The sequence below is a fragment of the Misgurnus anguillicaudatus genome, chromosome 19 (assembly GCF_027580225.2).
Source record: "Misgurnus anguillicaudatus chromosome 19, ASM2758022v2, whole genome shotgun sequence".
Lineage (NCBI taxonomy): Eukaryota > Metazoa > Chordata > Actinopteri > Cypriniformes > Cobitidae > Misgurnus > Misgurnus anguillicaudatus.
The window spans coordinates 27,283,874-27,298,163 of record NC_073355.2 but is presented as its reverse complement, the minus strand read 5'-3'; the positions used below and the strand labels follow the sequence as shown (position 1 = coordinate 27,298,163).

Sequence of the window (14,290 nt, the reverse complement as noted above, 5' to 3'; positions counted from 1 at the left end):
CTCAAAATTCCATGCAAAACCTACTTTAAAGCGTAACTAAACCCCTGGTCAGAGCCTGACTCCACCCACTGGCAATATTTGAAAAATGCAAGAAAAGTGGGCAGATCCCAAAGGAGATAGAGGGGACGAACTAAGCTCGTACCAAGTGTGTGGTGAGATCGTAACAAGGGCGTGGTGAGCTTGAACCTGCTTACGTCAGGAGTCATTTTTTGGACCCAACATCCAATAGGAAAATTCAACTGCAGTAGCCACCGTTCAACCTGAAGAGGGCAGCACTCAGACGTTTTTACACCATATATTGTAGTATTGAAACACTTTATATCAAAATGTCAAAAAACTTACTAAAATCAATGAACAGCACTAATAAAGCACAATTTTACAGATCATTAACTAAAAAAAGTTGGTTTAGGGTTTAGTTACTCTTTAAAAAGTGGGTGCAAAAATTATGCACTATATATTACTTTATTTTGGTAAATCCAGTGTATAATTTTTTTCAGTGTGGTCCTAGACTAAAATAAATGTAAGAGCTGTTCAAACTGAAAACAACTTGCACTGACATATCTTAAAATACATCAGTGCCCTTTGTTTTGCCTCGAAATGCACACAAGTAATCTTTTAAGTAAGGTATGTTTGTTAAAACTAGTTATATTTCCTAATTAAACTAAGGCCTAGTCCTGGCTTAAGCTAATCAATGTCCAGGAAACCACCCCAATATGATATCAGCTAAAACAAATTCATGAAATCTGCTTTATAATGACACCATCCTCATAAATATGGCATAATTTGTGGTGGAAAACTGTAGTATGAGTATGAAACTATTACTGTTTCTGCTTAAAGTTTCTAAACATCCTAAAATGCATTTACATCAACTATTTAGTTGAATCATAATTACCCTAAACTTATTACCCCCTTAGTAAGTGGACTCCACTGAGCACTGGCTAACATTATTTCGTTCCTGTTAGATTCCTGTTACTGCTGGCAAACTTAATTGTCTTTCCATTGTATAAATACTTTAAACTATAATAAATAAAGCGTAACTGCCTGTGTGTGTAAATTATTATTATCTTTAATAATAGGTTACGGAGTTCAAAAGTACTACAAATGACCTATTTGAAAGCCTTAAACAACCTCTCTTCTGTGTTTAAATGGGCATGCCGAACGTATAACACATCGCATTACCATAATAGGTCATTATTATTTACATCTGTCTCTGTCTTAGCTCATGGTACTGGAGGCCAGCATATCACACGAACTCATTTGACCGTGGAACCGCTTGTGTACCTTAATGTTATTTATTTATGACCAAGTCTTTGTAATGGCCATCCAAAACGTATAAATAAATACGTTTTTTATTAAAAACTCTACATGACAACATCTGCGTGCCACCAACACTGCCGCACCCGTTTTTTTGCTTTCTGCATCAGACTAATTTTGTGATCCGTATGATTGCAGGATGTCTGAAATGAGGGTCCAATGAGAGATTTACTCAGTTACCTCCTTTAAACTCGGCTTACATCTGTTTTTCTTCTAGGCTCCACGTCTCCACATCAACATTTAAATGGAGGCCCAAGGTTCAGTCAAGAATATATAGTGTTCGGGTCACAGAGCTCAGTCATCACAAAGACTCGACAGATTTGCAAAGCCCGACAGGAAACATTATAACTCCTCACCAATCTTTTAATCTTCCAGACAGCTACTTTTCAAGCTACGTACAGACACACCCATATACTGCGCACACGGTGTCAAACCTCCATATGGTAATAATACACAACTTCTGCTTCTTCATTATATGAAATGACCACCAAGTAGGGACCAATAAGCATTTCATCAACCACAGGCTATTAGTCACCACATGAAAAAAGGCCGCTGATTGAAGAGACTATAGAATAAATACACATTTTTGTCAGGAAGCATTTTACTTTAAAGTGCTTAAAGACATGCAAGTAATATCACGTGAGCGCTGCTGTTCTGAATATCAGCACAGCTGTTATTCGGCTTTAAGAAATGCTGTACAGCTGCACAACTGCAATATTCCTTTTATGCAACGTACAGAACAAATTTAAAATATTATAAATGATTACTTTATTTTGACTTTGGTTGTATAATAAAGAAAAACTTCTCTCATCTCTTCTCATCTCTCTTAATAAATTAAAAGACAAACTCACCCGAGTTTGGTTTGACGTGGTGTTGCGTCTTGGCCTTTTTTCCTGTTCTGTTCTTACCGTTCTCCTGACACTTTGACCCATCTGCTCCACATCTCTCTTTCTTTCTTTGGATGTTCCCTGTCCTGGGCATCTGCTTGTTCTTCATCTCAGATTTAAACTAAAACAACAGTTGCTGCTCAGACATAAAGAGGGATTGGCAGCATTTCTGAAATGTTATTTTTTCGTGGGGGGGGTGGAGGGAAATCATTTGGCAAGTTTCAATTGCACATACATAATCCTCTGGGGAGAGAGAGCGGGAGAAAAGCTTTTGACCCGCGATTCTGCATCGCTTTACAATACCTCACAATTTCCCCTGCAGTCGTAAGCTTAAACCTGTTTTCACGAAGGTCTCCTAATTCAACCACAGGCAACAACATGCCAGAACTACACCTACAAAAAAATGAATGGCTACTAAATTCTTCTAATCCTTTTTATGGAATGTTGTTTTGTTTTGGAGTGAGACTAGGTGAGACAGTCAGCAACGCCGGTCAAAGTTTTCAAAATATTTAGGATCAGTCATTTTATCTTATTATAATGAGACAAACATATTTTCAAGCTCTTAAAGGGATAGTTCACGCAAAAATGAAAATTCTGTCATTTTCTTACTCTCTTGTTGTTACAAACCTTTATAAATTTCTTTGTTTTGGTGAACACAAAGGAAGATATTTTAAAGATTATTTGTAAACATTCATGAGCCCCACCCACTTCCATAGTATTCTTTTTCCTATATGGAAGTCAATGGGGCTCATGATCGGTTTGGTTACAAACATTCCTTAAAACAGTGGTCTTCACAATTTTTTCATGAGAGCCACACTGATCAGAGCCTTTACAGCAAAGTATCAAAAGTTGCATCCAGTCATTAATAGCATGTCTGCTTATTAATCTGTTGCAATGCAATAAATACGAGCGTGAATCATTCCTTTTATTGTTTACTAGTCAAATTTGTAACTGAGACAAGATGATTAATTTTAGTAATTTTATACGGCGCTGCACAGAATGTTTGGCGAGTGACATTACTGTAAAGCATAACAAGCAGTCTGATCTCATCTTACAGTAGTACTTTAATATGACAATTGCTCTGTGCAAGCAATGCATACGATTGAACATGCTTATCGACGTGCGTCTTGATATAATGGGTATGGTTTTCTAACAAAGTTAGCGTCCGGGGCAGAAAAGACAGAAAAACCGCATGCCTGCATGATCATACCACCATATTATTTACTGCCATACGAGCCACAAAATAAAGCTTGCCGAGCCGCATGTGACAGAACTTTCATTTTTGGGTGAAGTACCCCTTTAAGCCATGATGTAATATTTCTAAGATCAGCAACAGTATCACAATGGCCCTCCATTTAAATCAGACTGATCTCACGGAAAGTCGTGTTATAGTCACGCAAAATTTGATTCATTAGTGTCCATGGCTATGAAATTCAGCTTTTTTTCGTGCCTTGAGCACGAATGTCTTTTTTTGTCTGTTGCATGACTTTGTTTCTCATTTCCCCCCCTATTTTCTTACCATTGTCATGTTCTGTTACATTTTTAGACATCTTAACTCTAACCCCAACTCAAGGCCAGAATAGTTTTAAAAGCGAAAAAAAAAAAACATGTAGAAACCATAGACTGTAAAAAAAAAGATGGACGTAGTGTACCAAGGTATCTGATAAAGAGATCATCTGGTATTGGCTGTCCAGCTCAAAAGCTAAATAGAGGTGGATCACCGACACGTTTCATTCCTCTCTCAATCAGTCTGTTTATATGCCCGAGATTATAAATGATCCCAGATAAGCAGTGAAGACGTCAGGGTAGAATACAGAAACAGAAGATTTATCGTGTATCCTTTCTGATTGCTGTTGTGGAGAGTATGAATGGTGCAGTGAGGAACCTGATGTTTAGCTTCACCGTTTGCAATAATTACGGTTACAGTGAACCATGAGCAATGCAAAAGAGCAACAGTGAGGTTTCATGCAACAACCCATAATTAATGTACTGCTATTACTTAAGGTGTGATTACACCTTGCTGTTTTATAAAGCGCTAAAAAGCTGAACACACGAAAATCCAAGGTAATTTCCATCAAACTACAACCATCCTCCCTCACAAAAAGCAAATCAAAATTAAGCCATAGCTTGCTGGGTGTTCCAACATCCCGAGGCCAAAAGCGATGTTACAGCTTTAGGTACTGTTATTTGATCCACACGCTGTCACTTAATGAACATTACTTGAGATCCTTTCACAAACAAGCATCCAAACAAATGTTCAAAGCGCTGTCAGGCTAAGCTGCTGGAATTTAGCCACTTACACAGAACAGGTTCAAGTTACAGTGGCAAGCTCTTCATTGAAGAACAGGATGCGCAGGAATGAAATGGATGAAACGATTAGCCAGAGGCACAACAGCTTTCCAGAAAAGAAAAAATAATAAAAATACTTAATGTAGAGCGGTAATAACATAATCTCAGTCAGCCTCCTTGCAGATTAGACAGTGTGTCAATAAAAGGCTTTGGGAGTGTTAACCGGTGTGTACAAGTTTTTGAAGATGGGGATGTACCTGGGAGGGGAGATACCTGGGAAGAAAGATGCAGAAAGGCCTGAGGGAATCCCTTTGGATAGCCAGCCAAGAATCACAATAATTAGCATAAAGAGGGAAAACAGTATGCAGACCCCACTGAACCAAACCTTAAGCAAGACAAAAGAAAGTGTACTGAAAAACCTGTCACCCATAAGTAGACATAAAACATTTTAGTTAATTCTTTCTTTAAAATCTTAAAAGTGTTAATAAATACAGCTCCATTTAAAGTGTAGAAAAGCTATTTGAACAGAAAAGCTACAGTGTTTCCCATATATTGATTTATTTGTGGTGGCCCACCACAGAATCAACACTGGCCCCCACAAATAGAATTTTCATGATTCCCATTTACATTTCTATTTCACTATTTAAAACAGCTTAATTTGGCTTAAAATATCATTTGATATATAATACAGATCAAATACAGATACAGATCAAAGAGTAGAAGTGAAACATATTTCAGGTGCCAACACTAGATCAAACGCAAACACGACATGATGACGTCACATATATGCTAATTAGCGGGTTACGTCATCACCACCACAGTCTCCTCAAAATCCTGTGGGAAACACTGAGCTATTTGAGATTACGTCTATGTTACCTCTTCTCCCTTACAGAAATTAACCATGGTTCTGCTACAGTTTAAAAAAAAACTTATTTTCGAACGCGGAAGTAAGTGATGTGACGTATTTACCTTCTTTGTGCGAGACGTCCATTTCAATAGCCAGCTGGTAGAAAACAGTGTAGTGGGAGCACGCATAAAACATGATTTTAAATAAGTTAAAATATTTACTACAACTGCCATGTATGAACCAGTGTGAGGATGAAATGAAGAAGTGGTCTGATTAATCATATATTACTTCCTACACACTAGATGGAGAACTGAGCTTATAAAATTATTTGCTTTTCCATTTAAAACAACAAACACGCGCACGCCGCTGGTGGGCAGTAACCACGCGTGTAACCACATTAGCAGCGCGAACGCCAAAGAAGAAGAAGCTTTGCAAGTTAAGCCACAAACGAAGAAGAAACAGCAACTTGTTGTGTATAATTTGGGAAGACCAGCAATGATGGATGTAAATAAACAGCGACTTCTGTTGCAGTTTGAGTTAAATCACTCCTCAACTTGGCCATTCTTTGTTTCACCATCGCAAACGGAAATACCTATGACGCAGTTTTTTTTACCTGACGGGAGGGGTTCTGGTGGACCAATCACAGCGCTTGCGGTCCGCGTAGAACTGACGCGTTGTTAAAAAATTTGCGAGATGCGCGTCAGGCTACGCAGAGCTACGCACAGGCTACGGATAGCCTACATGACTATAAATCGCCCTTAAAGGGTTTATGAAAAAAGAGACACTCGCGTTTGCCAGATACTCGCATAATCTCATGTGTAATCAGAGTATACTATTAAGGGAGTGTCTTGCGAGTATTTTGTGAACGTGAGCGTCTCTTTTATCATTAACGGTTTTGACGTGTGTGCAGCTGGCACTTATTTTGACAAAACACGTGATGCACATGTTTCACATGACGCAACAAACACATATTTTGAATATACGAGCAACATGACACTCCGAACACATATTTTGAATTTGCGCCCCTTGGATTAGCAGTCACGAGCCGCCACTGTTAAGAACTATTATTTACATAGCAGATTATGTTGGATATATTCTGTACTGTAATCACATTTTTGAAATAATGTATTAAATAAATCCGCTAAATCAGCATATTTTTATCAGCATAATATTAGTTGTTTTTAAACAATTATTGTATTTATTGTAGGCTATACTGGCAGTTTCCATGAAATGTTTTACTGGATGGATGTGTGAATACAGATCATGTGTGCACGTGCGCCACATACCGTTAGGGTTGCCAACTGTCCCGGATTAGCCGGGACGTCCCGTATTTTAAGGACGACCCGCGTCTTGTTTTTGACTGGTACACTTGATCTAACCAGTGACTGATACAACAGGCTTCGACTTCATGTGGCGCCACAACGACAGGCAGATAACATCAAAATCCCGTGAGAGGGATTCGAGAAATCCTACAGAAGCCGCTATCGAAATGCTCTCGCGGTACTTTGATGTCATCCCCTGTCAGTCCTTGCGGTGCCACAAGCAGCAGCAGTGCTGATCATAACACTTTTTATCCAATCACAGATCCCCAGCACATTCAGTACACGTTTAAGAGGGTCGAATAATAAGATTTTATGTTTGCTTTTTTATATAGTCGGTTACTAAGCTGTTTGTATAAGATCGCCTTAGTTACAAATTTGGTCTCAATTCTGAAGAGATCGCTGATCCAGACCTGCCTAAAACGCATCAATCTTAAGGATTTAAGATTTATAAGACTTTGAAGATTTGAAATTATAAGACTATGTCTTCCTCATGCTCCTATTCAGCATTGGAAGTTATTTTGTTGTGTATGTGATTATTTTGTGTTTGTAACAATATCATGGCTGAATAAAATAACTTGATTGATTGATTTAATCATTTTCAACTTAGGACATTTTGGCGCTTCTGATTCACATACTGTAAGTGTGTTTTAATTTATGTTTTTGATGTTGACCCTGTAAGACCACATCTTATAGAATCTATGTTCGTTTAGTTTGTCACTAGATTAATATGAAGAGGATAACGTTTGATTTACCTTTAGTGCAGGAGTCACAAGTGTTTTGTTTTAGACAGGTAAAGGTAACTTAATGGTTCAAAAGTAGCCTTACTGTGTTAAAAGTAGACTACCTGCTGTAAATCAACAAACTATTAATAAACCTACCATGTATGTTCCCAGGACATAAGAGTTATAAATTAATATTTAATTAGGAGATTAGCTATCATTTTGACAAATGGCTTAAATACACTGTATACAAAACCATACGCCCGTGCGACAGGCCACATTTTGTCCCGTATTTCAGAGTGAGAAAGTTGTCAACCCTACATACAGAACACTTTCAGGTCTTGTACATGTAGGCCAGTACTTCTCAAATAGTGGGGCGGGACCCCCAGGGGGGGGGCTCGAAGTGACACCAGGGGGAGCGCGCGAGACCCTGGGGAAAAATACTTTTTCAGGAAGTGATTTCTTTGCACTGTCACTTAAAGACATTACACCCCAATCACGCTGATAAGCCGCTTGAGTTTTTATTATTATTTATTGATTATATTTAATTTAATTTTTCAGTATCAAACGGTCAAAAGATATTATACTTTAAACAAGGCTTGATTTTTTTCAGGCAAATTGATGCATTTTAAGTATTTTCTGTTACAGACTAAAAAACAATGTTAATAAAGTTATTCTTTGCTGTAAGTTGATCGATATTTCTTTTTTTGTGTTTTCTTTAATGTTAATAAGGATACAATGTTTTGCAGATGTGTCATTTAATAGATAAATTATACTATTTACAGCGCGGCGGAGAGTTGGGGGGGGGCGAAATGTTTACTTCTTTCTAGGGGGGGCGTGACAGAAAATAATTGAGAAGCACTGGTGTAGGCTATTATGGTTCAAACAAACCCTGGTGAAAAACAAATATACTTTATTGTATTTCAAGTATATTTAACTTTGCAATAGTACATTACAAATATACTTACAAAAGAATGTACTTTCTTTAAACATATTTAAAGTATGCTTACAACATATTTGAGCGTATTTTTTACAATTAAACTTTTAACATACTTCAAAATAATTATACTTTAGTATATTTTCTAAAAGTATACTTTAGAAAAATATACTTAAAGTTAAAGTTTTGTGCAATTTTTAAAGTATACTAAATTTAAACTTATTTTAAAATGTATTTTAGGTATACTTTATCGGTATGCTTAAAGTTATCATTATAATAATGCACTGACAGTATATTTATAAAATACATTATTTAGTATTCTTTAGAAACAGTATATTTTAAGCACATTTTGAAAGTATATGGGGTGTACAAATGTATATTATTTTATGGAGAAATAACGTGGGCTTAAAATTACGAGAGAGCAGTATGTTTTGTTACATTTTATATTGTAGATGTATACATTTGTAATATACTATTAACATAATAAGGTACACTTTAACTTCACTATAGTCAAGCATTGGATAAACCAATGAACTGTGTTTTACCACAAAATAACCATGGTTTTGCTAATAATAATCAATACACCAAAAAAAACATGGTTACTAAACTTTTACCTCAAAAAAAAACATTAATTTTCGTAAGGGGAATATGAGTTTGTTTTTTTGTAGTTTTTGAGTCAATTGCATTCCGCTTTTAGCTGTACACATTAATTAACTTAAACAGTTTTCGTAAATGCATTTCAGAGAAAAGTGAATTCTGAGATTTGAATAAAGCATCTGACGTGTGGGATGACGTCACGACGCACGTATTTTGATTTTTACCAGTCGTTCAAGACAGACGGATTCAGTCCCAAGGTACGTTAAAATATCTTAAAATTAATATATTTGATTATCGTTTGACTATTCTGAAGTTTATCAGTAGACTATCATATTTCGAATGCGAAATGTTGTCAATAACGCGGTGTCTAACTCGCTATTAGTGATAAGCTGCTGTGTAGCTTAGCTTAGCGCTAATGTTAAAGGTTTGAAAGATAGCACTGTTAGCCTGTTATATCGAATTAGTACACCCGATTGTTTTGTTAAATATATGTATTGGTGTGTATGTATATGTTAATGAAAAAAGGTAGCGTCAGAAAATCTGTTTTTTTATGTAGCGTGACAGTTAACCATTTATTGACTGTTTAGAGGTTGTAAGGCTTTTACCTAACTTAACTGTATTTAGTATTAATGATGCTGCATTCTTTCCTCAGAAGCTAAAGTTTTTCAAAGACATTTGTAGGGAGGACTTTGCAGCTAATGGTAAGTCATTTTAAACTCTTAAGATATAATAATTCATTCGTAGTAGTAAATCAAGCTTCAGTTTAGATAACGTTATATACACATTGAGGCGGTTACCCGGACAGGGATTAGACTAGTCCTAGACTAAAATAAATGTAAGAGCTGTACAAACTGAAAACAACTTGCATTGACATATCTTACAATACACCAGTGTCCTTTGTTTTGCCTCAAAATGCACACAGGTAATGTTTTTAGTAAAGTTTTCTTAATTAAACTAAGGCCTAGTCCTGTTTTAAGCTAATCCCTTTACAGGAAACCACCCAATTGTCTGCTTGTTGCATTTTCTTTCTGACAAGTTTTACATTTAAATTTAATACAATAAAATCTTTCTTTAGGAGCTGAAGTATTTTATGTAAGGAGGATTTTGCAGTCCATATAGGCAAGTCATTATAATGAAAACTCTTAGGGGTGGTTTCCCGGACAGGGATTAGCTTTATCCAGGACTAGACCTTAGTTTAATTAGGATAGTTTTAACAAACATGCCTTACTAAAAACATTACTTATGTGCATTACGATGTAAAGCAAAGGGCACTGATGTATTTTAAGATATGTCAGAGCAAGTTGTTTTCAGTTTGGACAGCTCTTACATTTATTTTAGTCTAGGTCTAGTCTAATTCCTGTCTGGGAAACCGCCCCTTAATATATATGATGACATTTTAGTCAAGCTCTAGTTTAGGAAAAAATATATCTGCTATACAATCTCTGCCAGTAAACTATAGATTTAATACAGTAAGTCTTAAATAAATGTAATGTTTTAATATTAAACACTTTTTAATTGAGCTTATTGTCTATCTTTTTCAGATTTCCTAAGGCTGAACCAAAACCTGCCAGACTAAAGTTGATTTGGGAGAGAAAGACGTTGTAAACTTAATCATCTTGACATTCTTCAATGAGTAATTGTTCAATTTTTAGGCAAATACTGTACACTTTGAATGCTGTGAATAAAACTATATTTTAAATATATTTAAAATGAATTGTTTTTGACTGTTTTAATCAGCTTTTATTTATTTGGAAAAAAATATTTTGGTTATGTTACCAGCAAGTAATCTATTCCCAAAATAGCACTCTTCAAGTTAACTAATTATTAACGCACTTGAAGTATACTCATTACTAATCTAGCTGCAGGTATGTAAAAGTATACAAAATGTAATGTACTTGGCATATTCATTTTTCACCAGGGCAGTTTTTAGAATTTTGGATTGGCCAAAAATATATAGAATGTATGCAAACAGTCTATTTAAGGTATACTGATTGTAAGTTTGCAAGACACTCATAATACATTTGTAATGTACTCCTAACATAAATAAAACACACTCTAAATCCACTTATCAAGCATGAATTTAGCACAAAAACAGTCATGTACTTAAATTGTACTAAATACACTTAAAGTTGTTCCACTTTAGCACACAAAAGTACACTAAATACACTTAAAGTTGTACTTTGTTACAATTAATATACAACTAAAATATATTAAGTACAAAATTAGTTGTTCCAAAATAGCACTCTTTAAATAAACTAATCAATAGCACACTTTAAGTATACTGGTCATTAGTGACTGCAAGTATACTTAAGTATATCAAAATTAAATATATTTAGCATACTATTTTTTCACCAGGGAATGTTATATGGAGATTTACTGTGTTGTACCAGCTATTATGGCAACCCCTAACTGCATAAATTATACAGGTCTTACTGGATTTCATAAACAATAAAAAGCCAGTCAAAACGGCAAACTCGTTACTAACGTTACCATTAGCTAGTGGCTCACCGGAAGTCTTACACAAAGGAGCTCAAAGACGACGTCACCCACATTTACGTCAAAAATAATACGGTGGATTGGAAAATTTAAAGCAGAAATATTTTGAGAGGATCACACTCAAGAAGTTACAAATTTGTAAATTTCAATTTTACAAATCATTTTAAAGAGTTATTCGAGGACGTAAATGCATTTAAAAAGTCGAAATCTCTACTTGAGTACAAACCAACAGTCACGTGGAAGAAAACGTGCTTTGTTTGATTGCTAATGTGTAACTGTTAAACTGCTTGTAATAAAGCTTATAAAACCAGAACTGCCCGATTTTCTAGTTATCTATGAAAGACCAAAGATGTGATATTTAACTTATATGCGCTCCAAACAGCTTTGCATTCATTTAAATTACCCTCATCTGTCGATGTCGGACGGTGATTCACCTTCAATCACTGTTTTGTCTCTCAGATTCCCTCCCGTCACTAATGAAGTGTTTGCACGAGCGCGAGCTGAAAGTCCTTATGCAGTTCCCTTAACGGCCACCAGTGTCGCTAAAAATGTTTTAAAATTATATAGCGCCTATAAAGATTAAATTGTGAAAAATACCTTACAATTCTTAATTTGCAATTAATTAATTACTAAATAACCTATATATACTGAAACGTGTAACTGTGGCTACATAAACAGTAGTTTGAATGGTTGAAACAGCTTGCTTTATTGCTGTTTTTATTACCTGTAAATTTGTAGGGTGGTGGTATGTAAACCGGTGTTTGTGTGTGTGTGTGAGAGGATTATTTTCTGGGATTGATTGTTTGGTGTGGGCTTTGCTAAGGGATAGAGATATAATCCCTGCATCACTACGAGAATTGAAACGGAAAACTTACTGGACACAATAATTATCACAGTCACATGAACTATCCAAACTATGCCCATAGCTATAACTTACACACTTAAGCAGATCTCCTTAACCTATACCTGCATACTTGTTTAAACATAAACACATGCTTAACTCTGAAAGTGGCAATAAAAATTTACAAATCTGCAATTGAACTTGAAAGAAATCGTTTTTTAAAAAAATCAGAGCATATTTAGCTTAGGGGAGGGAGACCTTTGAGGGTCACTGTTTACCACATTCTTGCCATACAAACTCGATGACTGTATCCCAGTGTGCTCAACTCTGCAAACATGCACACCTACGTTTTGAACCTCATTCAGCACATTATTTTCAAGATCTTCATCTCAAACATTTGTCATATGCACTAGGCTATAGTATATAACTGAAGGAAACTCTTAATAGAAAAAAATGGTGTGAAAAGGGGTTTTAGTTAATGTTCCTCAAAGATCCATTTCTTTCTTATACCTTTAAGTTTGAAGAACCTTTATATTTACTGGTGTAAATGTGGGAAAATGATAGCAAATTTTTTAAAATTTTGTTTGAATAACCCTTGCAGATTATGTCATCAACCACATTTAAACATGTAGGTAGAGTGTAAATCCATCTGAAGGCTTATTTCTTTGCATGTGTGCACGGGGTCATCTTGATGGTGCTTAACCACACATGCGCACACATGCTTACATCCCCTCCCTCTCCCTTGCCCCTCTATCTCTGACTATAATCTGAGTGTATTAATCTGTTGTTTGAACTCCTTAAGCACAGACTGTCTATCACATCTGCTCGCCTCACCCTGCTAAAGCTTTGCTATTTATAAATCCCCAATTCCCCATTTCTGTGTTTCTCTTGCAAGTTTTCTCTAAACGTGCCCCCAAAGGAACCCCCACTTAAATCTCTATCAGTCTGTCTTTAATCTCTCTGTCTGTGGAACTAACTTTTTCATTATTTCACTTTTGAAGCTTCTTGTGTCGCGATAAATCTCTTGTAGACACATTTCTCACCAATATATGACCCTGTGTCAACCACTCATATATATCCAAGGCTAATGCCTCTAATGAAGCACTCCTCATTCATAATCCACTCTCTTGAAGCCATCTATCATCTCTTTGACAGTTGCCACTTCCACTATGCTCTTAGAATGCCTGCTGACTGACTCAAGCTATTTGTTAAGTGATATGTGCTCTAAGGATTTCAACAGCAACAGGCATGTACAATAACAACTTAGAGTAAATGACAGGCAGAGATTGAGAAGAATGAGAGAACATACCACAATGCAATGACCATGGATGACCAAAGCTAACCTGCAGGAAGACTACATTTGCTAAATAATAATTATAATAACCCAAAATTAATCATGTGAGCTTACAATAACATAGATTAAGTTTATGAAATATTAAGAAGTATAAGTACAATAAAAAGACAAAATCAGTGAGATGTAGGTGTTCATATCCTTACCTGTGCTGTTGTGCTGTCTCCCATTTAACATGATTTAGGCATAAGGAAAGAGAGAGATGTAGTGAAAGAGCGAGAAAGAGAGGAGGGAAAGACACAGTCTTTGCGTCATCTGAGAAAATTCTCAGATTATTAAATACGGTTTGATTCCGTGAGCCTGGCTTGCTCGCCCAGTCTCTCTCTCTCTCATTTTCTATTTCTTACATATTCACACCCTTTTAGTCACAGCCTCTTAAACACAAATATTTAATTAATTGCTTAGTACTGTATCTTGCCTGTTATTATTATTTTTGTGAATAATTTAACTAAAAATAAGTGTAATTCATATAAGGAAAGCCAAACTTAAAATGTAACTTAAGAATACATTTAAATATGCACTACATAAAAAAACATAAGAGCAATCTATAAATGTATAACATTTTAAATAGCCTTTTCTCTGTAAATTTACATTTCTTAGCCATTTTAACAAATACTTTTAACCAAACTAAAACATATTCGTATGACGTTATTTAAAATAAATCTGTATTGAGGACGATATGTAAATTAA

The 14,290-nt window shown here is 35.6% G+C and overlaps 1 protein-coding gene and 1 long non-coding RNA gene across 5 annotated transcripts in view; one reads left to right on the top strand and one right to left on the bottom strand.

Moving 5' to 3' along the window:
• slc1a9 (solute carrier family 1 member 9) overlaps nt 1–13,866 on the bottom strand; it is a 32,501-nt gene extending 18,635 nt beyond the window's left edge. The window contains exon 1 of one of the 4 annotated variants that reach the window (XM_055194065.2): nt 13,747–13,866. In XM_055194065.2, the coding sequence (XP_055050040.2) occupies nt 13,747–13,777 (31 nt within the window). In that variant the 5' untranslated portion in view covers nt 13,778–13,866. Of the gene's footprint in view, nt 1–2,165; nt 2,690–11,811; nt 11,938–13,746 lie in introns of those variants that run through there. The other 3 variants (XM_055194067.2, XM_055194066.2, XM_055194064.2) reach the window with 3 other exon arrangements.
• LOC129422490 (uncharacterized) lies at nt 9,066–10,626 on the top strand. Its single transcript, XR_012358982.1, has 3 exons — nt 9,066–9,169; nt 9,565–9,613; nt 10,454–10,626. It is a non-coding gene; the product is annotated as an uncharacterized lncRNA (long non-coding RNA).
• Nucleotides 13,867–14,290: the final 424 nt, after the last annotated feature.